The sequence below is a fragment of the Pelodiscus sinensis genome, chromosome 16 (assembly GCF_052426305.1).
Source record: "Pelodiscus sinensis isolate ZL-2025 chromosome 16, ASM5242630v1, whole genome shotgun sequence".
NCBI lineage: Eukaryota > Metazoa > Chordata > Testudines > Trionychidae > Pelodiscus > Pelodiscus sinensis.
This window is the reverse complement of record NC_143067.1, coordinates 9,136,565-9,163,726: the sequence shown is the minus strand read 5'-3', so window position 1 is coordinate 9,163,726 and position 27,162 is coordinate 9,136,565. Positions and strand designations below refer to the sequence as shown.

General features: G+C 43.5%; 1 protein-coding gene across 1 annotated transcript in view; it reads right to left on the bottom strand.

Moving 5' to 3' along the window:
* Window positions 1–27,162, bottom strand: part of ADAMTS2 (ADAM metallopeptidase with thrombospondin type 1 motif 2) — a 310,181-nt gene that overhangs the window by 14,710 nt on the left and 268,309 nt on the right. The window contains exons 11-19 of the mRNA XM_075900502.2: window positions 21,538–21,683; window positions 20,757–20,932; window positions 18,075–18,208; window positions 17,165–17,288; window positions 15,954–16,034; window positions 12,408–12,571; window positions 10,364–10,523; window positions 8,714–8,846; window positions 813–1,020 (exon numbers count right to left, since the gene is read on the bottom strand). Coding sequence (XP_075756617.2) covers window positions 813–1,020; window positions 8,714–8,846; window positions 10,364–10,523; window positions 12,408–12,571; window positions 15,954–16,034; window positions 17,165–17,288; window positions 18,075–18,208; window positions 20,757–20,932; window positions 21,538–21,683 — 1,326 coding nt within the window. The remainder of the gene's footprint in view (window positions 1–812; window positions 1,021–8,713; window positions 8,847–10,363; window positions 10,524–12,407; window positions 12,572–15,953; window positions 16,035–17,164; window positions 17,289–18,074; window positions 18,209–20,756; window positions 20,933–21,537; window positions 21,684–27,162) is intronic.

Below are 27,162 nucleotides of genomic sequence, written 5' to 3'. Positions count from 1 at the left end.
AAGCCCTGCAACACTCCTGGGAAGTTGTTAAATAGTTTCCACCCGGGGAAACTGAGTACAATGAGGGGGAGTGACTTGTCTGAAGTCTCATGTTATGTTAGTGAAACCATTTTGAGAAACCTGCTAACAGGCTGCTCCGGTGTGTTTATTTACTGGCTCTGTGGCCACAGACCCTCGTGGCGCCCATTGATTCCGGTTCACTATTTGCAGCAAAGAGGAACTACAGGAAGTGATGGCCTGGCCCATGCTGTTTCTCACAGCTCCCCGCGGCTGCAAAGGGTGAACTGGAGTCAATGGGAGCCACAAGGCTCCATGACCGCAGAGCCGGTACATAAACACACTAGAGCAGCCAGTTAGCAAGTTTCTCAAGTGGTTTCGCAGACCACTTTGAGAAACACTGTGTTAGTGGAAGAGTCAGGAATAGGAAGTTTGAAACGCCTGACTCCTGGAACACTGTTAAACCCATTGGAATTGCTTTGCACCTGTCATCTCTGTATGGAAAAGCAGCATCAGAAGAACAACCACCCTGTAGTTCCCTTTGCTCAAGCTCAGAAACCTGTATTGGTCTTAATAGCTGTATCCCTCATAATGCCTTTTCTTTGTCAAAGTTGCCCAATGCCCATTTACTTCCAATGAGGCTGGGTGCTTCACTCCCTTAGTTCCAGTGTATACAGCACACTCAACATTGGCAAGTGGAAGTTTTCCAGTCAGTGCAGTCGCTGGCCAGGACAACTGGCTAAAGAGTCCCCCTTCCCCACTTTATAAAATCTTACGAAAAATATGATTGCTAATTTGTTATGAATGCGATCTACCTGTGACCAGGGTCCCAGCCTCCACTGTCCAGGACAAAGTTCTCGATTGCAAGGCCTTCTGCCTTCGGGACGCTCAGTGTTGCAATATTTGGTATGAACAGAACGATTTGTGTTGTCGTGCAGGAGTTGGATGCACCGTACAGAACGCACTTGATAACCTGTTTTTCCACAGCTTTTGCTGCAGGGCTCCCAGTCTCCTGTAACCCATCTGATGAATGAAAAATAGAACATGTGAGGTAAAACATACAGGGCTTGTGTAAATGTTTGTTGAATTATAATTCTAAAATGTCAAGGTTGGCAGTTGGGTGAGCTTGATCCTAATCTAGCAGATGAAAGAGGATAAGTAAAAATAACTAAATGTGCCGGGAAGGCTGAATTAGGCACAGCACCGACTCTGTGAGTAAGTGGCTAAATGTATCCAAGCAGTGTCTTCTGCACTGGAAAGAGACTGCAAGGCGGATCATTGTGGTAGCAGTGATGGCTACTGTAATTAGAACTGATTTAGTGCAGCGAGGCAGACAGCCACCATGGGCCCTAGGGCAAGGTGTGTGGGGGAGGGCACTGGCTGTGCACCCCCCAGAAGGGGCAGGGCCTCAGAGGGAAAGGGTGGAGCAGCCAATCCTCAGCACTGCCAGCACCGCAGTGCACCCACCTCAATCCCCAGCCCTCAGAGCAACCTGGAGCACATGGCATAGTGCTCCAGGGGCAATTCAAAGGGGCCTGGGGCTCCAGCTGCCACTGCAGGTGCAGTAGCAATGGCAGTGAGAGCCCTGGGCCCCTTTGAATCACCAAGCCCCAAGGCAATAGCCCCCTTTGGTCCCCACATCAGTGGCCTGATTATGTGTCTTACCATTCCAAGCAAGCTACGGAAGGAATTTAGTTTAGCAACTTAACATTTTAGTTCCAGCCGCTGTTAATACTGGGAGGTTTGCATTGGAAAGGATTATGAAGAAAGATCAGATGCAAGTGAACTTTGCGTACAGGGGATGCTAGCAGAATTCTAAATCCCATAGCTAAACCTTCCTGTACATGTCTCAGACTGGTTAGGACAGGACAAGGGAACACACACAAATACATTTCTGAGACTTTCAGAATTTTCTGCACTGGCATAATTCAAAGTGCAGCGTTCCAGAACCAAACCTGTTACATGATTAGTTCTTTAATAAGGGGAAAGTACTGCCTATTCTGAAAAACAGCCCTTAAAAACTAATGCTTTTGATCTGCACCATGTGAAATTTTGTCCGTTGTAGGGTCACTTTCGTGGTTTAGACTGGTTCAGTGCTGCCATTTTGAATTCAGTGCTCTCTCATTGTATTCAGTTGGAGGTTGAAATCCCCATATGTGCTCCTGGCAAAAGAGGTGTTTTGTCTTTAATATTAACAACAGAACTGGAAGGGACCTTGAGAGGTCATAGAGTCCAGTCCCCTGCCCTCATGGCAGGACCCAGTACCATCCCTTAAAGATGTAAGCAGGTTAGGGAGGCACATTTACATACCCATTTCAAAGCTTGCACTTTCTACTCCTATTGAACCCCTCCCTACACTCATCTCATAATAACTTATTTTCTTCTCAACTTTTTACTGTTTATGATATTCTTGTGAGTAGAAGGCAGCTTCGCTACAATTATACTGTAGTTGAAAGCATAAAAACCAGAGGCATGAATCTCATTATAATGAAGGTCACATCTCTTCCTCCTGTATGTCAGTATTGTATCATGTGAGGTAACCAAAGTCATCACTGTAGTAATGATTTCTAACTGTGGCACAAGTACAGCTTCTTTAGTTCTGAGGCTACATCTACACTACAGCTGGGATCTACACTCTGAGATCAATGCACCAGGGGGTTGATTTAGCAGTTCTAATGAAGAAGACCCTCTCAATTAACTGCAGATTGCTCTCCAGTCAATCCCTTGTACCTCTGAAGAGAAAAGTAAGATAAGTCAATGGGAGAGTTTCTCCTGTCGACCACCCCACGGTGTAGACCCCACATAACTCAACTTAAGGTATATCGACTGCAGCTACCTTATTGACATAACTGGAGTTGCATACCTTAGATCAACTTACTGTGGTAGAGTAAACCAATCCTGAGATGAAGGTTTTAATATTACTTCATTTCATTCATTTTAGTTATAATCTGGTCCTGTAAGGACTGCATGTAAAAGGGCTGAGATTTCCAAAGGAGACTAAAGAAGTAAAATACCTAATTTGTATTGAATTTCAATGCCATGTGGACACCTAACATGTTTTGGCTCCCTTTGGAGACCCTTACTATAAATTCTATTTATTTTCAGAGAGTGTAGACCAAACACTCAAATCACTGACCAGGCTAGGAAAAAAAAAAGGGAAATGTTATTTTTTTCCTGATAGTGTCATCTCAACCTGAATATTTCCACTTAACTTCTCTTTCTTCAGAAGTCCCTTATGAGGCCTCTCCTCACACTAGGTCCAGGTATGGAGCACTGTCCAGATACCAATTACAGATTTACTATTTCAAACATTATAAACCAAAGAAAACCCATGAGCCCTACAACAAAATGGCATTAAGTGGTTGTATACCGTGTTGCTGCAGCCTTGTCAGTCCCAGGATATTAGAAAGACAAGTGAGACAATATCTTTTATTGGACCAGCTTCCGATGGCGAGCGAGTGTTCTGTGCAGTCCTCACCAGCAGAAATTGGTCCACCTCATCTGCCTTTTCTCTTCAGTGTTAAATGGCAACATTTTCAAAAGTGCCTACAGGCCTTTGGAATCCCAGCCCGATTTTTAAAGCTGCTTAAGTGACTTAGGAAGTGAAGTCCCATTCACTTTCATTCAGCTTTATATTGACTTTCTCTGGGACTTAGTACTAGATTTACAAAGCCGTGTAGGAACCTAAAGATATAGACGGGTACCCAATGGGATTTCCAAAACTACATCAGCAGGCTACAGCCTAACTCCCACTGGAAGACAAAGAGAATTAAGTGCCTTTCAAATCCCACTAAGCACCATTCTGCTCCTTTTGGCATCTCCTAAACAGCTTTGTAAATGTGGCTCTTAAGGTGTGAAGTCCGTCAGGTGGTTTTGAAAAGTCTACCCCAAATCTACAAGTTTCTCAAATTTAGTGCAATTAGTTATGTGACCCCTAAGTCACAAGGGCTTAATTAGTGGTGTGCAAATGTTTCCATCAACAGGTTAGATCTCTATGGCCCGGCACCCTAGGGATCTATCTGGTCCCAAACAAGGGAGTTTGCTGGACCAGGGGAGGTCTGGCCTCCCTGCTGCTGTCCCGGCTGGACTCCTGACCCCACTGCTGCTGGCTCAGCTGGGCTCCCAGCCCTTATAGGCATCCTGGCTCCATTGCCACCGGCTTGCCAGTTGCCAGCCCCACTGCTGCCAGCTTGGCCAGGCTTCTGGCCCCGGCAGGGCTCCCAGTTGCCAGTCCTCCTGCCACTGGACACCCAGCCACCAGAGCTCTCTGGTCCAGGTTACCAGACCAGAGAATCCCGGTTTTGAGAGATTCCATGGACCTATGTATAACCTCATAATTCCATGTTAGATCCCTGAATAGCAATCGGAGCAGACTTGTCTTTTGCAGATACCCTGAAGCGAAGAGAACGATTTCCCTGCAGCTTCCTTAACAGTAGCTATTTGTAAACTTCTAAATAATTCATGCTGGAACCAAGAGGGAGATAAATCACTAAACCAATTGTTAATAGCAGAGGATGGGGTTATAGCAGTAATTCTCACAGATTAGTTTACTACTTCAGAGCGGGTGTCAGTTCACCCAACCACTAAGAAGAACCAGGAAAAAATACAGACTCATTTGCCGGAAGACTGAAAGCCAGAACCAAACTGTTTGTCAAGTAATTTTGCAGACTTCAAAGCAATATATCCAGTCTCTCTTAGGAGCAACATTAAGGGCCTCCTAAATCCCGCAGTAATATTTTAAAGAACAGAATATTAACCACGAAGCATCTTGTATTGTTCAGCATTCAGTATCGTACAGAACATGTAGACAGCATGATTACCCGGGGATGCTCATACTGAGATGCTCGTTGGGCTAAGTTCCCTTTCTGAGGCAGATACATACATCCCATTAGTGCTAACAGAAGTGGCATGCATAACCAAGAGGAGAATACGGTCACCTTTATTTTTCTTTTCAAAGTGGACTTTGTTACAAAAGTTGTTTTCCTTTGGAAGAGTCTCTAATAGAATCTATAGTACAGCTGTGGCCAGAACAAAACTAATGCGTAGGTCCCTTTTATTCTCCCATGGGGCTTCTGTGGAGGGATGGGGTGAAGCAATAAGCTACCGAAGGAGGCAGAGCAGTATCTGGGGAGCTATTATATGATGGCAAAAAAGGGGAGGGAGGGAGCCTCAAAAAGCTCAGCATCCTTTTGGGGGTCTCCTTGAGCCCTCTGTTGCATCCAGAGCTTAATCCATTTTGAAGGTACGTCTAGACTACAGAATGCACCTGCTTTTCTGAAAATTTTTTTGGAAAAAGCAGATGAGATTTTTTTGGCATCCCTGTAAACCTTGTTTTACGAGGAAGAAAGGATGTTCTGGAGCCGATGTAGATGGGCCAAATGTCAGAAAAGCCTCCTTCAGAAGAAAAGTCGGGAAAAGATACGCAAATTGTGAACTGCCATTTGCGTATCTTTTTCCGGCTTTTCTTTGTAGTGTAGACACAGCTGAGACACCCTCTCCCCACATCATGAGACACCCAGAATGTTGCAAAAGGCGAAGTGTTTTCTCTCTAGAGGGAAGCTGTCGTGGTGCTTGTGATGCTAGCCACAGCGCAGAGGAACCGTTAGTGTTGCTGATGACGTGCAGTGATGTGGTAGCCATGTCAGTCACAGGATATTGCAGTGCAATATTTCTAATCCTGAGCTCAGAACTCTGAGCTCATTCTTAGCAGGTGTGAGGGTTCCCCCTCTTGCACACTGGCAGACGACAATATTGCCTTCACACCACTCAGCTCCACAATGTTATGTGAAGATCTAACGAGGGTCTCTCCAAAAAAAGTAATTAATCCCTGTGATGGCAATTTAGGAAATAGCCCTTTAAATTACAATTACAACCTAACGGATAAGGGGACATTTAGCTATCGATATACAACAATAACCATTTCCTTGGTGAGGGCCGGAGGGGCTGACTTCTGTTAACTGACTGATGCTAAGACGAGAAAAGCTGTGAGGCCAAGAGAGGACAGAGAAATAATACAGAGACCAAGAGAGATTAGAAACATGGGAAAAAATAAAGTGAAATTAATCTTGGCTAATACACAAATGTCCCATTTTGAAGAGCAGCTAAGGCATGTAGGGTACGTCTATACTCCAACACTATTTCAAAATAACTAGTGCTATTCAGAAATAACTTAGTCCGCGTCTACACAGCAGGCAGTTATTTAGAAATAGTGTCAAAACACTGTCAAGCTGGAGGACTTCTTACTCGGATGCCTGTAACCATCACTGTATGAGGACTAAGGGAAGTCAGAGGAAGAATGCTTGATTTCGAAATAAATGCTGCGTAGACGCTCCCTATTTCAAAATAAGATACACAATTGACTTAGCTCAATTTGTGTTAAGCCCTGCAGTGCAGACGCACCCTGAGATGTGCAAATGTCATTGAAAGTCAATGCTGACATCTCCTTTTTCCCAAAATTTACTTAGGAGATTACGTTGCCTTGCAGGATCTGAGAACCTGGACTCCAGCCCTTCCCAGATGTCTCCAGAGCAATAAAACAGCCCCACCGCCAGAACATGGGAGCCCGAATCAAGCTATCATGGGCCAACCACAATTTTCCTTGGCTGTGGACACATATCCTTAGGCACAACTGAAATTTCTACCCATGCTTTACAATGTGATTTGGCTGTAAGCTCTTCCATGACTGTCCCTAGAACTGTGTTACATTTTGGGCACCACTTTGCAAGAACTGTCGTGACAAAGTAAAAGGAGTCGGGGACTGGAGGGAATTTACAAGGAATACGGAAAGGTTGGCTAAGTGATGGCAAAGTGATCGCAGTCTACAAATATTTAAGAGATGCAGAGAGCACGAAGAGGGCCTATTTAGTGTGGTACATGCAGGGACAATTGGCATAAATATAAATATTGATTGAAAAAATGCCCTGAGTTTGAGATGTGCTAAGCAGGGGATGAAAACATCATTACTTAGGACATTGAAAATGTGTGCGCAAAGGTGGTGTAGGGAATAATCCCGCATTGACCATGAAATGGGCTGGTGACTTCAAACGTCTCTTCTGTTTTTATGATTTTATGAAATTAAACAGTAGAGGAGTCCGGCACCAGTCCTCCAAGCACAAGATCATTTATATGGAGAGGATCTCTGGGATAACTGAGCTGCAATTATCCTCCATTAATTTTGATAGAGAAGCTGCTTACAGTATTGTACTTAACAAAAACAAACAAACAAACAAACAATGAAAAGTCCTGTGGCACCTTAAAGACTAACAAATTGATTTGGGCATATGCTTTCATGGGCTGGAGCCCACTTCATCAGGTGCATGAAGTGGAAACTTCAGTTTGGCAGGGATATGCTGTCAGTCTCAGTGCTAAAGTCCAATCAAAATTCCTTGTCTATGAAAGAGAATGAGGTCAGGCTGGAAAAGACCATCTGGAATTGGGGATAGTTGAGAGGAAAATATTCTGTGGGGAGAGACCTAGAATGTTGGTTGAGTCCAAGCCCCATTTGGGATTCAAGCCACCTTCTAAAAGAGAATGAAATGACTTAGAGAAGGGCCCAACCCAAAACCCAGATATTACACAAATATTAGGGGTATCGAATCAAGATTCTAATATTAATTTTGTAGCTAGCTTATAGCCCTATAATGGACTGAGCCAAAATTCCAGATCCAAGCACATTTAAATTTGGAGACTTTGAAATCCATATCTGAATGTTGTGACTCACGCACAGGTGTAATTTTATTTATTTTTCATTTATAGTTTTAATACCCAAAAGAGCTTGTAAATGAGTAATAGAAGAATATAGCTTTACACTTGCCGTTCTTGTTATGGTCATTAAGTCATTGTTGGTAAATAAACTTGTTAAACCTTGATCTTTGCTATGTTGATGGGACAGTTATTTGGCTTCTCTCTCTCTGATGTTTCTCTCTGATGTTACAAAATAATGACTGGTATTGTCTAGTTCTTCATCACATGCACTGGAATCTAGACTTGTTTGCCAGACATAAAAGCTGTAGATCAACTTACTCCTTACTTGTTGCGGTAGCAACAGGGGAAATATGTGAGTCCTACATGTGACAGGGTTAACTTGCTGCCAGTCAAAAAAGCACCTGTAAAATGTGAATAAATACATCCGTAATAACTGACTATGTACAACAATAAGGAAGCACGAACAATAATCTCTTAAAATGTTGTTGTGAGATATCCATGGAAATCAACACAAATGTTTCAATAGAAACAGTTATTTGCATGAGCCAAATGATCCCCCCTCCACCTCGTTTGCAGCTTTAAAAATATGCTGTGATTTTATTGGTGTTTGTATGACAAACGTTGTCTGACATTTGTTCTCTTAAATAACACACCAGATGTTTGCTTTCATATAAATTCAAAAATCAATGTACCAATTCACTTCTGATTTATTGACTTGAAGTGTTTAGATTAAGAGGGGCATTTTTCTGACCCAGCCTATCTCGGAATCGGTGGAAATTCTCATTCCCGGAAATAGTATTTCTGAAAGCAACACTTTACCAATAACATTGTATCATTGCATAACACTGTCTAGGCAATTATGTGATAAGATGGTCAAGGGCTCCTAATCTAAAACAGTCATATATCAGAATAGGAAGGTATAAAGGGATAGCTGAAGGCACTTCATTCCAATCAACCATTCGTATTAATTGGACATGGGTTAGGACCAGTTCTAAGGAACAGCAAAGCTTACATTGGTTGGGAACATTCCTGCAGATTGCACACTCTGCGAATAGGCTTTGGCTTTTGGATCGTCTCGCAGTAACTCCGATGAACCATCTTGTGGTCTGTCTTTCTCCGGCAACCATATTTTGTAAACTGATAACCTTAAGAAAGATACTTCTTTTATCTTCAGCATTTGCAATACTTACACACAACTCAGACTGTCTTGGTCCATCAAGTGGCTAATGGCGCATTTTTAATGGTAGATGAACATTCTACAAGATTGTAGACTGAACCTGGTTAGTGTTGACTCTACTCCTTACAAGCAGCTACCCTTTTAGCACCCAGAACTACCAGGCCTCTTTGTCTTCTCACAACAAAGCTATAATCACAATAAATAACTGAATCTTCTGGAAGCGTGCAGACAAGCCTGACCCCGACATCAGGTCAACCGCAGCACAGGCCCGTCACCAGGTCAGGCCTGGGTATGATTTTTAGGTGCCCTCTTGTGGATGCCTGTAAGAAGACCACGATACTTCCAGCCATCAGGTGAACCTGTTTGTTAGACTGGGGTTGACCTGGTGGTCAGGTTGGACATACAACAATTTCCAGCCTTTGCCCCTGGGGTCAGGATCCACCTCACCTGACCATCAGACTCTGGCTATTCACACCTAGCTGGTGGCCAGGGCTGAGGATCCAGCTTTCTCTACAGAAGTCCCTCATCAAGCTGCCAGAGGAATCCCACCTACCCCATAGGCACTGTGGTCCTGCTGCTCCTCTCCACCCAACAGGGGTGCTCTCCTCTCAGCTTGGGACACAAGCCACTGAATGGTGGCAGGATCAGGTCCAGGGACCCTCACTCTCTGGAGGATGACTATAAATAGAGTTCTGCAAATCCACAGATAGAATCATAGAACACTAGAACTGGAAGTGACCTCAAGAGGTCATCGAGTCCAGTCCCCTGCCCTCATGGCAGGACCCAGTACCATCTAGCTTTATATTTACAGGTATCCACATCTGCAGATGCGGATATCCATGGTGCATTTTTCTGCATGCGGATGTGGATGCGGATCCAAATTTTGTATCTAGAACTCTGCAAGACTGCAGATATCCAATTTATATCCACAGCTCATTTTGCAGATACAACTGTGGATAGACAATTTTGTATCCGCACAGGGCTCTAACTATAAAGCCAGTGTTCCCATCCCCTCCAACGCTGGACATAAAGCATTTGGGATTCACCTGCCATTGCGTGTCATTTCTATTTGACGTTTCAGTGACAGACAGGGACAAAGACAGAAACTATCCGACCAAAGGTCCATCTTAGCCAGATATCCTGCCTCTAGGAGCAGTAAGGGATGCTCTGGACAATTATGGACAATGGACTCTTATGGGATAAGCTGTGCAAAGAGGAAGCTAGTTGCTAAATATGCTCGTGTTCAACTTGTATCCTGAGGCACAGTGGTTAATATTCCTCACACATTTTTCCTGCATAATGCAAATATGGATGTTCTTAGTCTTTATTTGTATAATCCTTTATTTAAATAAAATCCTGCTAAGCTCTTGGCCTTATTACGATCTAGTGGCAATGAATTCCATGGATTAATTGCATTGCGTGAAACAAATTTAAATAAAAAAGGCATTTCTTTTCATCAGTTTTACATGTTTTCGATTTTTTTACCTCCTCCACAAGGTTTTGAACACTGGGACCATTTTTTCAGAGCCCATTCATATGTTACTGAATTATCTTCCAAAACATTGTTGTTATCTACATTTAAGGAGTCTTCATGGATCATGTATTTGTAAGTCAAAGAAATCTTGGCACCACCCCGCGGAATCACCTAGTCAGCAAAAAAGACAAAATAAAACCTTTAAAAAGCTTAGATCAATCTTACAAGGACAATCATGGCATGCATATAAAAAACTCTCCAACAGATTTAAACACTTAAACCCCAATAGATCTATTCTTGCTGTAAAATATCTCTTTATCTTTGAGACACAGGGATTCGAATACTGTACATTTACATAAACTGCCACGGCTCTGGATTTTTCTTGCCAGTGTTGCATTGACTTTAAAGCCGTAAATTTTTCCATCTCATATTCTAAAGTAGAGAAACATTAGGGTACCATAATAATGGTGACTCCATTGAAAACAAAGGTGAATTAAAATGCAAAGACTAACAAAAAGAGGTGGAAAGGATTTTCATAAACACAACCTTTCTTACACCAGTCTTTCAAAGGTTACGAATAATAAACACATTACCTAACCAAGGAAAGGAGCTTTCACATAAAAAATTAATATAGAGCCAGTTTCCTCTGTAGTACTGAAGCCAACGAAATCATGGATGGAATATGTTGCTATTCCACATGAGGAAAGATATTGAAATCTGGCCCTTAGAGAATGTAATTTTTATTTTTTCAGCACAGCACCACAAACTTCAGTGAGACTCTCAATTTACACATATGGCTGGCCTGGCCCAAATATATTTAACCTGCATTTACTGTTTTAAAATATACAGCATTAGCAGATTTACCCAGCGTTGCTTGGGACCTTAACTCAATTAAGTTATACTTATTTGTTATTTTCCTCAGTGTTATTTCCCGTGTTTATTATTTTATTTTTATTTTTTTGTTGAGTAATAAAGAAAAAAAGAGCTACAGTCAATTTGGTTTCCAGTACTATTTTCTTCTAGTTTTCAAACCATAAGCATTGATTTAGCTGTGCCAAAACAGAGTACTATTTCACATTTCTCTGTTTTATCTCTTTTCCGTAAGGTTTATTGAGACACAAGCCTTTTCCAGGTTCATCCTATTTTTCTGGCTCATCTTGGTTCAGTGTCTTTCAACATTCACTCGGTTACGTCAAATTTAAGGACTGTATTTGATTTGGTGATTCTGTCTCGTTTCTGTTTGGTTTTATGAGAAGCAATCCCATTCCAGGCATATCCCATTTTCCTGGCACAACCGAATCCCTATGTAGCTTTACGTTATGAAAAGGGGAAGCTGTATACTGAACTTGGTGGTCCTAGCTCTTACTATTTAGGAGCCATTCTTGAGCAAACGGACAGACAGACAGACAAACCCTCTTCAATATATAGTAGATCACTAGCACAGTTTGAAAGATTTCTGAAATAAAATTCTGATATGAATTAAACCATCTAGGGGACTCAATGAAACGAATGTTGATGCAAAAGGATCCTGTGGCAGAGATTTTCAAAAGTGGGTGCAGAAATTGTTAAAGGGTAATGTATATCGAACCAGGAGCGGCCCTAGACGAGCTGCCGGCAACTGGCGCCCTAGACAAAATGTGCAATCGGTGCGCTATCGGCACACCCACCTCCAAAGCCCTCAATGACCGTTTATCTTAGTGCCTTAGGCGACCGCCTGTATTGACGGGCCGCCACTGTATCGGACTGTGATGTGCTACCTTGATTTTTTTCTGTAATGTTCGCATTTCAGCTGTGATCAGTAAGTTGGATATCTATTAGCTAGTGATGATTAGGCCATCCACAGGAAATAATCGGGAAGGACAGAACCTTGACATATAAGCCTGGAGTCACTGTTAAACACCTTTGCAGTAAGTGGTAATGAGCAAATTGGAAAGGGATTAAAACACATCATTTTTATTCTGAAAGCAGATGACAATGTATTTCACAAAAGGAAACTGCAATATATTATAGCACTTTATGACTCAGCCCACAGAAGATGGTTTTCAAGTGACTTACCAGGATGACTATTCCATTGTGCAAAGGCCCCATGGTCTGCACTGTTTCTCTGTCATTATCATTCCGGTATTCCCATTCCACACCCATGTCCACAAATACTTTAGAATCCGGTACATAGTTGTCTTCATTTAAAATGAATTTCCCCGTTACTTGATTCTTAATTGCTAGAAGGAACATAACAAAATATGAATACCTGGGGTTTTCATCTAATTTCTAATTTTTTTTTTTACTAATGACAAAATGAAAGAGCTCTAAGCTCGCCAGTATCTGTCCTGTCTCAGTTCTCTCAGTGGTTTAAGAGAGAGATTTTTAGGCATTCTGCTTTCTCTCATTTTGTGTTCTCACTCTAGTGCACAGAATTCTGAGGAATTTTTTTCACCCTGTGTGTATTTGTATTAGCTCCAGTTACTTTTCCAGGATACACCTTTGTGATTTGAACCTATTCTTTCTCCGATTCAGCTGTAACTTCTATCCTATCTTCTCCTACCAGACATGGGAGTGTCTGACTGATGTCCCTGGCAAATGTGTACATCTGACTCAAGTGTTCCTCAGCAGCTGCAGGCTTTCCTCCACCTCATAATTTAAATAAACCAACAACCACGGGCCAAGATTTTCAGAAGTGGCTAGTGATTTGGGGTGATTCCATTTCAGGAGAATGTTCCCTGGTGCATAATGAATGTAAACCTCTTTACTTCCTACACTTATCCATACATCCATACTTTGAAATACCAAGGAGCATGGAATTGGAAGCATTTTAGAGTAAACTAAAAGGGAAAGTCTTGACTCAAAACTTCTTCTAGAAAACTAAATTCAGCTCCCAGACCTCTCTTGTTCAGTCCTCTACAGCCTTAAAATACAGGTACCAACGAGTATCCCAGCAATCCCTAGGTGTTTCGCTATATGTCCATCACCAAGTGGACCTCTTGGCGCCATGTACTGATTCCTATCACTGCAGCCTGTCTGTATTTCACAGCTCTATCCCTATCCCCTGGAGTAAACTCTTTGTTGAGGTGGCAGCAATCGCTTTTCTCACCTGTTAGAATGTGGGTCCTATCTAAGTAGAGTTGCCAGATACTTTCACAAAAAATCCCGAACACGGCGGGGAAAAAATTGGTTGAGGAGGAAAAAAAAAAGGAGATTAAAAAAAAGGGGGAAGCAAAGTTTCTGAGCAAAAAAAATAAAATAAAATATAAAAATCCCCATGCTCTCCGTTCTTCTCTGTCAGACGCGACAGGAGAAGAATGTCCCCACCGGCCTTCTGTCTGAGGCCACAAATACCAGACCATTTGGGCAAAAACCGGACACCTGGCAACCCTATCTAAGAGAGTCTTTCCTCCATTCTATGTTGTTCCCCCTCTTGATGAAACCAGCTTCCCGAAGTGGAGGCTAAAGGGAGATGGTTCTGAGTTGGGGCTACTCTACAATATCTCTATATCCTGCTTCGATCAACAATTCGATTTCTCTTTCCCTAATGTCCAGCAAACATGGCTTGAAATTGCAGCACTTGGATTCAGAGTTATGAGTTTCTTGTGCTAGGTGCAGATAGAGAGTATCTGGGCACAAGAAAAGCAGTCAGATGTTCTCCAGCCAGGGCAGCAAAATAGGCAACACCATACACTGTTTTATCTGTTGCTGATCTTCTGTCCCACCATTTATACTGGGGATGAAGGAAGTGGCTTCTCTTATAGAATCAGAGGCCTGGAAGGGACCTGAAGAGGTCATCTACTCCAGTTCCCTGTGCCTATTTTTTAAACTAAACCATCCCTAACAGATGTTTGTCTAAGCTGCTCTTAAAATCTCCAAAGGAGGAGATGCCACAATCTCCCGAGGTAATTTATTCCAATGCTTAACCACCCTGACAAGAGATTTTTCCTAACGTCCAACCTAAACCTCCCTTGCTGCAATTTCAGCCCATTGCTTCTAGTCCTCTCCTCAGAGGTTATGAAGTACAATTTTCTCCCTCCTTCATGTAACAACCTTTTAGGTACTTGAAAGCTGTGATCATGTCCCCCCTCAGTCTTTTTTCCAGACTAAACAAACCCAATTCTTTCAGTCTTCCCTCATAGATCGTCTTTTCTAGACGTTTCATTTTTGTGGCTCTTCTTTGAATGTTTTCCAACTTGTGCACATCTTTTTGGAAATGTGGTGCCCAGAACTGAACACCATACTCCAGCTGAGGCCTAATCAGTTCAGTGTAGAGAGGAAGAATTGATTCTCATGTATTACTTACAACGCTGCTGCTAGTAAGTCCCAGAATTATGTTCACTTTTTTTTGCAACAGTGTCACGCTGTTGACACATATTTACCCTGTGGTCCACTATGACCCTTAGATCCCTTTCTCAGCAACCATTTCCCATCGTGTGCCAAGGTACATAGTTGACTTAAGGGTTTTTTTGTGTTGAAGGTAGAAGAGGAAGTATTCATTATACACACTGGAATTCACTGAGTAGCTTCCGTCCAGACCTCCCCCCTCCCAGCCTCCATGCAAAGAATGGCATTTATAAGGAAGCATTTACCAAAGAGAAACTTGAATGATTCATAGCAGAATTAGCAAACCATTTGCTGTGAATCCACTTCCAGCTAACAACCTATTGGACATTACTTCTGACTGATCCCTTTTATGCGGTAAGGAGAGGATTTCAATTACTGTCTTAACTTTGTGATTGATTGGATATCCTAGTATCATTAGCATTAACAACGGTGCAGAATTTGAAACAGAGAGAATGACACTGCTACCTTTGGCGGTAGCTAGGAAATAGCTGAATACAGGATTCACACTGCGAACTATACACGTGAGGACAATGCAAATGCTATCACACTTTCTAATGAAATTCATCACCCCCTGCAGCAGCAGACACATACTGATTCTGGGATCATCTTGCGATGCTGCTAAGAAATAAAATATAAGGGAATTAGGATCACATTTTCTAACAAGTTTCCTAATTTGTGCATGTAAAGCAGGGCTACTCAACACGCAGCCCGTGGGCCACATGCAGCCCACGATCTGTTTGTTTGTGGCCTGTGGTGCGGTTTGGGTTTACGGTGGCTCAACACGCGGCCCGTGGGTGGGAGCCAAAACAAAAAACTAGTCAATGTAATGGTCTTCTGTTGATATGTGTTTTAGTAGTTAAATTCCTGGACTGTCATTGCTCATTAAAAGTGCTGTTAGATGGGTGGAAATCGGGCAAATATTGCATTTTATTAATATCAGCATACCTGACTTAAATGGGGGCCTGCGTGTTGTGTAGTTTTGCCTTAGTCTTTGTACTCATGCCCATCAGTGTGAAAGCAGCTATTTGCGTATATTTGCATATTTATTTGCATGTGTATGCAACCACACTTAAGTTGCAGCCCTCAGCATGTGCTGTGTGTTTCACTGTGGCCTTCGGAGCTTCCGAAGTTGAATAGCCCTGATGTAAAGGGAGAGGAGTTCTTATGTATAGACTGATACACACACATATTACAAGCTGGGGAGGGTGAGGCAGAGGGAGAAGGAGGAAAGCTTTCTAAGCCTCTACAGAAAATATATCACAGATGAACACTCACCGAGATTATGAATGGTGGCATCTGTTTCTTGTATAAGCAAGTGCCTTGCACCAGCAGGAATTTCAAACATCTTAATGTACCCTTTATTGCAATAATTAAAAAAACAACAACTGGTCAATATGATAAAACCAGAACAAGGCTATTTTACTATATGCAAGTAGATTTATTTGACAAAATTCAGGATGTTTTAAAACAAGCTGGGCCTAAGCAATGATGCCATTCCTATCCCTCTACTAGGGAATGAGGGAGGAAACAGTGACTTCTGGATTAACAAAAACAACTCGAAGATCATCAGCAAACTGACGCCACTTCTTCCCAACTGATCAAACAATATGTTGAAGAGGAGCAAATCCAGGTTCCAGTCTGGTGATGACGAGAGATAAGACAGTGTCATAGCACTCCATGAAATCAGATTCAATAGTCTGCAGAGACATTTGCAACACATATCGGTCTAAACGTCTCTTGCGGGGAAACCTTTAAAATCACTTCCTGGTGCCAACTATGGTATATGTAGGACCTGATCTTAGTATAGAGCAGGGATGGGCAATAATTTTCGAGGGGGGTCACTTCATGGATTTTGGTACTGGTCACAGGCTGGCTCCACCCCTTACCCAGAATGGGTGGGGCCTAAGCAGAAGGGGCGGGGCTGGGGACTAGCCTCCCTGCAGAGTTGTCTGGGGCCGGAGGCTTTGAAGTAAAAACAGAGCAAAGGGCTGATGGCTCCCAGCCCCACTGCCACCATGTTGCCTGGCAGGCACCTGGGTTGCTGCTGCTATTTAAAGATCTCATGGCTCTGGCCCCTGCCACGGCAGTGCTGCGATTGGGAGCTGGGAGCCATTTAAATAGGATCCTACTGCCTGAGCTACCACCTGGAAATTTGGTGGCATGGGCAGCAAAATATAGATAGAAAGAAGCCAGATGCAGTTCACGGGCTGGATCAAAGTGTTAGGCGGGCCAGATACAGCCCTCAGGCCATCTCTTGCCAAGTTCTGATATAGAGGGATGAACACCTGGAAAAAGGTCTTCACATACTTCCAAACTCCAGGTGCATCTCAAGGATAAAATTCCAACAGTGCCTGCTAGAATAGCTAAGCCTGGAGCTCTCTGCAGTAGGTCTGCCCTTGTCATGGGAACAAAGAGATCCAGCACGAACAAACAAAAGAACTCACTGAAATCATCCACCCAGAACAATACAACTTGAGTGAACTGACCTTGTTTCTTCGGTGCCCGGGAGAATGTCCCTTTCACCACCTTGCAGTGGGAGTTATCTCCTCCACAGACACCGCACTTATCCTCCTGCTTAGAGGAACCTATGACCCTGTCACATCCAACTTTCTGTGAGCAGAAGAGAGACAATGATACTTGTTTATCCAAACTTTAACTCAAATGATCCTTGGCCTCGGACATCAAAACACGGTTGTAAGATTAAGCTAAAAAATTATAGTTCTTCCCTAAGAATCTACTGGTCAATGCCCAAAAAGGTTCTAATGCGTTTTCAGTTGTCACAGTAATTGCAGCGCAGGTAAATACATTTTGTGATCCATTAGGCTCCTGTTTCAGGAAAGCATCGCTATGAAGTGGGGGTCAGCCACCACCTACTTAAAGTTAAACACCTGGAGGGATGCTTTGTTGAATCGGGGCTATAATTCAGTTGCAAACTGCAATTTCACAGAATGATGAATTACAGGCAGATCCTGATTTATACAAATTGTTGGTGATTATAGCCGGCTCAAAATACATACAGCATTCCCATCTGCTACCTTTCAACACCACTGTCTTCAAAAGTTGCTGCATGTTCATATTTTACTACCCATTCCATCGCCACCAAGCCTTCCATAGGAAAAGCTTCCCTGAAAGCTAACCATCGTGGTTCAGCTTGAAAAACGCTGCCACTACTACGGCTTGTGTAGGTAGATGCGGTTGGACTCAATTCCCAGGCAAAGCAACTGCAAATATCACACACAATATTGTGACAGTCATTCTAATGACATCTCTCTACTGCCCAAAACGTGACAGCGCTCACTTAAACATCCGTTTTCAGAGAAGAACATTCAAGTTCCTGTTCTAATGCTTTCAAGGCAGCAGCAAGCCTTGAGAAATGTTAGAAGTGCTGCTACTTACCAAACAATCCCCTCGCACGCAGATGCTGTACAGATCTTTATACGAGCAGCGGGTCCCATCGTGTACCATTCGTTTCATATACACGACGTCGCTGGTCTCCTTGGACTCACAGTACAGGTGGCACCTTTCTTTAGCTAGAAAGCAAAATACCCCGTGTTTTATTAGTCAACTTGAACCATTCGTGCGTGCAAGGTCTGAACGCCGGTTCGAATGGCTCTCGGCCTGTATCACCTTCTCTGCAGCCGTGAGCATGGTGTCTGCTCCCAGTAGAGATCCGCGCTATCAGCATTATTCTCTAAAGGCTTGGTTGGAAACTGCTGGGTAATAAAGACCTGGTGGATTGGTCTTGGGACTGTATCTTGCTCAGTGGCACGGGAACAATTTTTGGAGTGGGGGTGCTGAGCTGCAACCTCCTGACCTCTCTCCAGAACCTCACCGCCTCCTTAGAGCTGGGGTCAGCAGTCAGGACACTTGACCAGGACCCTAGGTGGGACCAGCAGCTAAGTGAGCCCCAGGGCCGATGGCCAAGCCCCTTGTGCAAGGGAATGACAGCCGAGCAGGAATTGGGGCTGGAAGCGGAGACCCTCGGTGGGGAGCAGCTGGGCTGGCAGCTGGGACCCTGGATGGCAGGAGCATGTGGCCAGAGTGCCCAAAACATTGGGGTGCTGCAGCACCCCCACCCCCTCCTTGGTACTCTTCCTTCTCATAGCTGCAAGTCTCGGAGCCAGTCAGTTGGGCGGGTTTCACGTCTCCACTGCTATTTTTAGTCACATAGCACAAGCCCTGCAAGCCTACGGCAGCTAACCCAGGCTCTGAGACTCACGGCTGAATCCATCATGTGCAGAACAGACATGTTACCGTGGCTCTGAGACCCACGCCCAGCAATCAGAACCAGGGTTTCCATGGCAATGTGGACGCTCAAGCAGGAATTGGAAACAGCGAGTCCACGAGGCCAGGTCCCACAGACCCCGGTTTACAATGCAATGTAGACATACCCCAAAGAGGCCATTTTACTTCTTAAGAGGCTGCATTCTCTACTGTGTAAGCTGGCCTATGTTGGGGCAGTTCAGGACTGGAACGCTGCTTTGGCCACACTGTGTATAACACTGAAAAGGCAGATTTTGCCCTCATGTAGCTACAATGCTACACTGTATCTGACACTGGTTTCCAAAGAATATTGGACCACATGGTTTCCTCCAAAACAAAAATTTCTGAAGTGGCACCTGGTCAAAAATTATTGCCTACCCCTGTGCTGTAGAAGAATATTTCATACAAACAGGTTTGTGGGCCACACTGTTCTTCCCCCCACTCTGTGTGAAAGAAAATGGTCATCTTGAAATGAAACCATGAAGCTCTCTGCTTCTGCTCTTCTTAAAATCCCAGGTTGCACAAGAACTGAAGAAACAAGTAAAGCCAAAAAACAAGTTAAACAAAAGTGAGACTTGCTTTAGGGAGCAATTCGGATACAATGAACATGAACAACATGGGCATTTTGCCAGCCACTCCTGGTTGCCATTAACTCTCTTTTTGAATGCATACTGATTGACGTTTCCTTTGTTGGGATCTGAGAAACCAGATGTGGCCAACTCTCGCAAAGAACTGATGTTCTGGCAACTGGGTTCCCTATTATCCACTCTTTGCTGAGGCCAAAATTTGAAAACTTGGCTGCCAGTTAGGATTCTTAATCCATACTAAGGAACTGAACAAAGTGTTCTGATTTTAAAGATGCGCAGCTGCTCCATTGACTGTCATAAAGTCATTTGCTTTTTATCTCACTCATCATATTTTCAATACACTGTGGCAGGGGCAGGCAATGAAATGGCGGCAGTTCATCAGAGTTAATCCTTGGCAGGTTGTCACTGCTATACTAACCTGTGTTTCCGTAGGTACAGGTGATTGCTAGGGATGTTAAATATAGTTTAATCAACTAATCGACTAGTCGATTAGTTGATAAGCAAGGGAGCCGCAACAGGGTTAGCTCCCGGTCCCGGCAGCTAAACCCAGAAGGGACCCAGTGTGAGCCGGGACAGCTGATTGCTGGCTGGTGATAGGTTCCCCCTGCTGAACTTCTGATTTTTAAATGTATTAAGAGTCGCAGCATCTGGGACTGGGCACGAGTCAGGAATCAGCTGATTCCTGGCTCGCGCCCGGTCCCCTCCACTCTCCTGCCCTCTGCAGAGACAGTGTTGGGGGGAACTGGCTTTTAAGCCAGCTCTCCCAAGCACTGGCTCCTGCTTCCCCTCTTGTTGATTCTGTTGGGGAGGGAAGTGACTAGTTGAGGAACTAGTCTCCTATCTGATAAGCTTTTGCTTATCGGATAGTCGACTAGTCAACTAGTCACTTACATCCCTAGTGATCACAGCTCCCATTGGCTGCAGATCGCCATTCCTGGCCAATGGCAGCTACGGGAAGTGGTGGGGACTGCGACATCACTTTGACTTAAGATATGTAACTCCAACTACGAGAATAGCTGATGAGAGAAAATCTCCCACTGACTTCCCTTACTCCTCATTACCCTGTGAAGTACTGGGGTCAACGGGGATGCTATCAGCAGTTGATTTAGCAGGTCCTTACAAGACCTGCTAAATCGAACTCTGGAAGATCAATCTCTGGAGCGACAATCTCGGGGTAAGTGTAGGCCTGGCCCAAGACAATATTAGATCAAGATAGAGAATTACTAACCATCGACATGCTCATATGGGAGCCAATGGTGCTTTGTATTTTGATATTCAAAATAAGGATCCCATTGTCTGCACTGTTCCTCTCTGAAGTCATCAAACTCCTTAGAACAATCTTGAGTGTTGCAAAGCTGGAACTCATAGGTTGGCCCCGAGCATGTACGGCCTCCGTTAGCTGGGCTGCGAATAGGAAAGAATTAATGGTTAACTATAGCGTTAATGAGTAAAGCAAGGGGGGGTGTTTTGTTTTTAGAAATCCCTTAGGGACTCTTTCGACTTCCATTGATGTTAATAATACAATAATGTTTACAAAATATCTGTGATGTATTGTATTGTTACGACCAACTTCAGTGGTTCAGACAAAATGTGGGTCATTAGAAATTTTGGCAGCATCTAGCCCAGGGGGTCTGTCTCTCAGGTTAGGTCTACATATATAGCGCTGTGCCGTGTACGGACACTCCCCATGCAGCTCCATGCCACAGGGAAAGTTCTGTCAGCGGGGAAAAGAGCAAGGAAAATCTCTGGTTACTCCCCATTGCCAGAGCTTTTCCCCACTGCTGGAGCCTTTCACTAAAAATACCACTCAAGACATGGGAGGGACCCTGGGGTTGAGGCATGTACGGCTCTCTTCTCTATTCCCCTAAGCTGTGCCTCGCCATTTATACTGCTATTGTACCAATGCTGGGCATGCAACAGTCTTTATCAGCAACTTAACAGCAACCCCCCCATAATCATTCATGGTATATAAAGGAAAACGCCCAGCTCCCGCTGTATGTTGAACTCACTGTGGATTGTCACATTGCCGTGTCCTGTATTTTACCCCTGTACCGCAGGATCGAGAACAGGAGCCAAACTTACTCCATGCCCCCCAGTTTCCATCCTGTTTCAAGATATCTGGAGTTAACCAGATGCAGTGACCTTTAAAGCAGTGCTAAAAGAGAACAATGAGAAGGATTAATGTGACGTAGCTGTCACCTTGATAAAGTTGAGCGCCTATTCAGAGTACTTGGCTATTATTACGGCGCATGAAATCTGAAAATAATACCCAGGTTTCGGTTGCAGGCACAGGTTAAGAATTTCTTCACTTCTCCAGAAGATAAGAATGAGTCCACACTGCCCTGATGTGTCTATGGTTCCAATCCTGCAAACATACCCATGTTTAACTCTACCTATCATAAAGAAATGCATGTGCGTAAGTTCTTGCAGGATTGAGACCTAAGTGTGTACCAGGTCTAAGTGTGTATATTGCCCCTCTATTGCCTGGAATGTCAAATCTCCTCCAGAATGTTATGGCTCCATCTTATGGCTGCAACCTAACTTTACAACAACTAGTGGTAGAAACTTAAGCTTTTGGAACCAAAAATCCAAAGTCCTGGTTCTCATAGCACAGATGCACTCGGTTTATCTGGCCATGGATGGGGATTCTTTCAGCAACATAGTGTCCTTACAGTACATAAAATATTGTGTGCAGAGGAGGGAAAGGTAGCACCCCTCCACCCCCTACATTGTTTAGGAAGCTTTAAGGTGCACAATTACTGTCAGAAGATGTCTAACCTTCAAGCAAGGGACGTGATTACCAATTCCAGGAGACACTTTTTTTTTCAAAAGCGGATGCACTCTTTCGCCATCCCTGCAAACCTCATTCTACAAGGCATAAGGGATGAGTCGAAAGAGCAGGTTTTTTCGAAATTTGGCACCAGGTAGATGTGCCAAATTTCAGAAAAGCCTCTTTAGAAAGAAAAGCAGAAAAAGCACAGTGCCGTTTGCAATTTGCGTATCTTTTTCCAACTTTTCTTTGTAGTCTAGACGTAGCGGTTGTCTGCTGTAGGCACCCTGCAAATCAGCTGGTGGCATTTCAATCTTTCCTGGGTGGCCACCTAAGCGCTCAGCTTACAGGGAACACCACTCAGGACTGACAGCCATCTCATTGCTCATGTGCTGCACCCACACTCTGTTTTTAGTGCATTAGCTTGATGAGAAGTAGCGTAGGTATGTCTCCTCAAGCCAGCCATCACAAAGCCAAACATACTGGAAGAGATATGGCATTAAATAAACAATACTTAGCATTTAGATGCACAGTACCAGACATTAACTAATTATTCCTCACTTCAACCCTACAAGGTAGATAGGTTTTATTATCCTCAAAATACAAGTGGGAAAAAAGACTCATGTAAAGAGGCAGAACAAGATTAGAACTCAGGGCCACTTTACTCCCAACCTTGTGCACATTCCTCTAGACCACATTTTAATGGATAACTGCCCAGTGAAATCATTAAACCTCGAAGTATTTTTCCAAAGGCAGTGGGGAAAGTAGAGAACAAGTCTCAAAAATCATACCTTAGAGAAACTAATCTCTGACCTAAAAGGTTTTCTCTGTCTCTGTTGCTACATCTACACTGCACAAAATTTTTGGTTGTGTTAGCTAACCAAAAGACAGTGAAACGTGAACCCTGTCCACATTACATGTTAGTGAAAGGCTCCAGCAGGCAGTGGAGAAAGGGTTCAGTTATTTCCCTGGCCATGTCTTCATTAAACGAAAGATTGACACTGCTGCAATCAATCTTCCGGAGTTCAATTTAACGGGTCTAGTTAAGACCTGCCAAATCAAACTCAAAGGGTACTCGCCATCAGTGGCTGGTACTCCTGCTTCTGGGAGAAGTAAGGAAAGTCGGTCGGAGCATTTGCTCCTGTAAGCCTCCCACTGTGAGACGGTGGGGAAATTAGAAACAAGGTACGTTGACACCAGCTGTACAATTAATTCACTCAGGCTGCTGCAGAGTTCTACACCCCCATCCAGCAGGACTCCACACCCCCCGCGGTGACACTTTTCTATGCACCGGCCTCACTTCAGCCACAGCAGGACTCTGTGGTCCCAGCCAATAGGGCTCCCCGCTCCCCACTGTTAGCCCATTGGTCAGGCTCCCTGCCTCCAGACCACTGGTCCTGTGGGCTGCTAGTCACTGGCAACCTCTCTGTCTAGGGCTTTTTGGTCCTGTGACATTCATGGTCTTGCTGGACGACAGGTGTTGCTGGACCATACAGGTTCAATGTGTATAGCACAACATTGCATAGCACAGGTCCTAAAAAGTTTGAAAGCTGCACCCTTGATAAACACCAAAAAAGTTTCTATCTTTTCAACTTCCTCCCTGCCCTCTTCAAAAAGACCCCTAATAGGTCAAGGCCAAATTCTCCAGTCCTTAAGAAAGATTCCCACAGAAGTTAATGGGAGTTTTTCCTCGGTTAAGAACAGCAAAATTTGCCCCTTACTTTTCCTCATTCCTGCTTATATAACAGTCACACTGAGGAAATCTAGGTGCCAGATATTTTAGAATAAGTAATTATTTTACACTCCACTGACACTGCAGTTTGTCTGTTTTAACAGTTCCCGTCAAGGTGAGAGGCCTGGCTCCCACACACAGATGGCCATACCAACAAGTGCAATCATTCACTTACATTTCTTCTCATTCAAGTCAACAACAACATTTTACACAGCTTAACAAGCCTTCAAATCCAAGAATTTGGCAGCCAGTACAAGCAGAGCATATGGCCAAATGCATGCTTCCAGCAAAAACAAAAAGAGAAGATTTATAACACAAAAGCTTCCTTATAGTGGAGAGTGGTTAGTACTAAGGGAGATAAATTATTAGATGTGATGGACAATCATCAATAAACTCAATAAAAAGGGGAATCATTCATAAAATTGTGACATGATGTATTTTGCTGATAGGCTGAATTGTTTAGTGACACTTTGAATCACTATTCAGATTATTTATTGTATCACTAATTTGGTTACATAACTCGCACAAATAGAGGAGAAACGGGATATAAATTGTTGATTCTCTATCATGACTGTAAAATACACTAAGTCAAAGCATAATTAAGGGATCACATCCATTACAGAAGACCGTGAAAGTCAATAAAGGGCCAGACTGCAACATCCTCACTAACATCATGTAATAACTGGACAGTATCATTGATCTCAACTGCTCAGCCGTCTCAGTATTTGGTCCTCGATGCCAGATGCCTTATACCAAAATAAAACTGGGGCATTGGACTATATTTACACATGGCTCTAAAACAGATAAACTACACCTAAACAAAACCCAATACTCTGCTCCTAAGGGCTCACATCTAAAGATGTGAGTAAAAAATGCTATGAAGTTAAGAAACAAAAAGTAATATGTACACATTATTGCTGAAAAGCTTTATGAAGGAGCTTGATCCTGCCTTGAGGGCGGGGGGCTGGACTCGATGACCTCTCGAGGTCCCTTCCAGTCCTATTATTCTATGATTCTATGATTTACCAGCAAAAGCCATTCATGGTGAATTTTCTTTAGCCTTGCGAATGTTAATTTTCTCATGTTGTTTGAGGAAACATCAGAGAAGCCAACACACCACAGAAGAAATGCGAAAAATCCCTATTTTTTTCTCTAGCTTCATAAGAATTTGAAAGGCCAGCATGGCACCCTTCTCAGATTCTTTACTGATACTGTTTTAGTCTGATCAACAGTCGGAAGGTGGCTGGGACCTGCATGGAAGCATGCATCGGTTTATCAGTCCAAATTTCAACCTTGTTTGAGAGAAGATGACATTTAATCTTTCCTGGTTTGCAATTGTCTAAAAATCCTTCTCACATGGTCAAAGCCTTGAACCCGGATGTGTAATATACACATTATTCCCAAACCACACAGCCTATAGGAGATCAACTGCATATATACAGCTTACTTGGAAATGAGCTAGTGCTTGAACTCAGGAAGCAGAAGGGAGGGGAGATGGAAGTCACCCCCTCCAAAAATGATGGCATGGTTTAAACTTTTCCCCATTTTTTTTTCAGCCAAAACCAGGGAGAAATGGGGTAGGATGCAACCACTACTAAAACCACCCATCTGAAGCACTGACTGGCTCACAAAATGGTGAGTTAATAGAAGTGATGAACTGTTGTACCAAGAAAAGAAACGGTCTCATTTTTCACAGGAGCAGTGAGTCCTCTGTTGATTGCCAGTCTCCACATGGTAAACATGGAAGCTGAAGTTTAGCCATCAAAAAACATGCAAAATGAGTCATCTTTAGCTCTGCCAATTCTCATTTAGGGTTGAAAGGAGAAGAGTTTGCAGGGGACGCCTGCACAGGAGACTAAGATCCGCAATAGACTCCAGCATGGTGCTACTTTTGCAAGGGGAAGGAGCGTGAGGATGTCAATTATAAATAGCTTGATCTGCCGTGTAATGAAGGAAACTGGATTCTTTCCTTCCCACCATTAACCAAGTTAACTTCTTAATCAGCTGGAGAAGGGCCAGTTGGAACCTCTACTCTAGCAAAAGCAGAGGTTTTCATTTTAATTATGTAACTGACATTCAAGCACAAACTGTTTTTTGGTAAGAAAGGAAAAAAAGGGAGGGTAAACATCAACTGTTTTCTGAGTAGAAGAGGAGACAACTCTGCTTATAGTCTTGCCGCTTTTTCTGGCAAAAGAGATAGTCAAAAACAAGTTCAATTTCCAGGAGAGGAAGTTTAAATCTATTACAGTAAAAGTTCCAGTGCTGATTCCAGCTGTTCTTTGAAGCAAAAGGTATAGAGGCCAAGATCGTGCCAGTGTGTTTCTAAAGCAGCCTCTCTCAATTGGGGGTCCAAGCCCCCCATGGTGGCTGTGAGCAGGTTTCAGAGGGTCACCAAACAAGGCTGGTATTAAACTCATTGGGGACCAGGGGAGAAAGCTGCTCTGAGCCCCACCCACCTGGGGCCAAAGCCTGAGCAGCCTAGCTTCATGGGGTCCCCATAGCACAGCCCTAATTGCTTCCCTCTCATGTCAACCCTGGCTTTTCTATGCAGAAAAATAGTAGTTGTGTCACAGAGGGGCCATGGAATTTTTATAGCATGTCGGAGGCTCAAAAAGAAAATGGTTGAGAATCCCCGTTCAAAGGGACACGGGCATTTCCAAATGAATTTTTAGGAAAGCATTGGTAAACCTTCTTTCTGTGTCTGATCCTCAGTTACTAGAGGTAGGTCTTGTTTGCCCTGTTTAGGACACATCTTGGTTTTTTCGGTCCAAACATTTGTAGGATAGTCCTTGCATGTAGGCTAGGTTTGTGCTTCTCAATCTCCTCCATGCAGTGCTGATATCCTACCAAGGAGAGATTGATTTTGATTTCCTCATCATGGCCAATGTCCCCTCGAATCTTTTCCATCCATGTGCAAATTTTTTCTATCCTTGTGTAAAATAATTTTATGTGCCCCGAGGCATGTGCAAACAGTAGAAATAAAAAAATCAGTGGGCCGGGCAGCATTTTAATCTCTTCTGAGTGGCCACACAAGTGCATAGCTTACAGAGAATATATGTTTCTTTGAGTGGCGAGTCAAGTATTTTCACAGGACATGTTTACACTGGGGAATTATTTCAAAATAACCCCCCT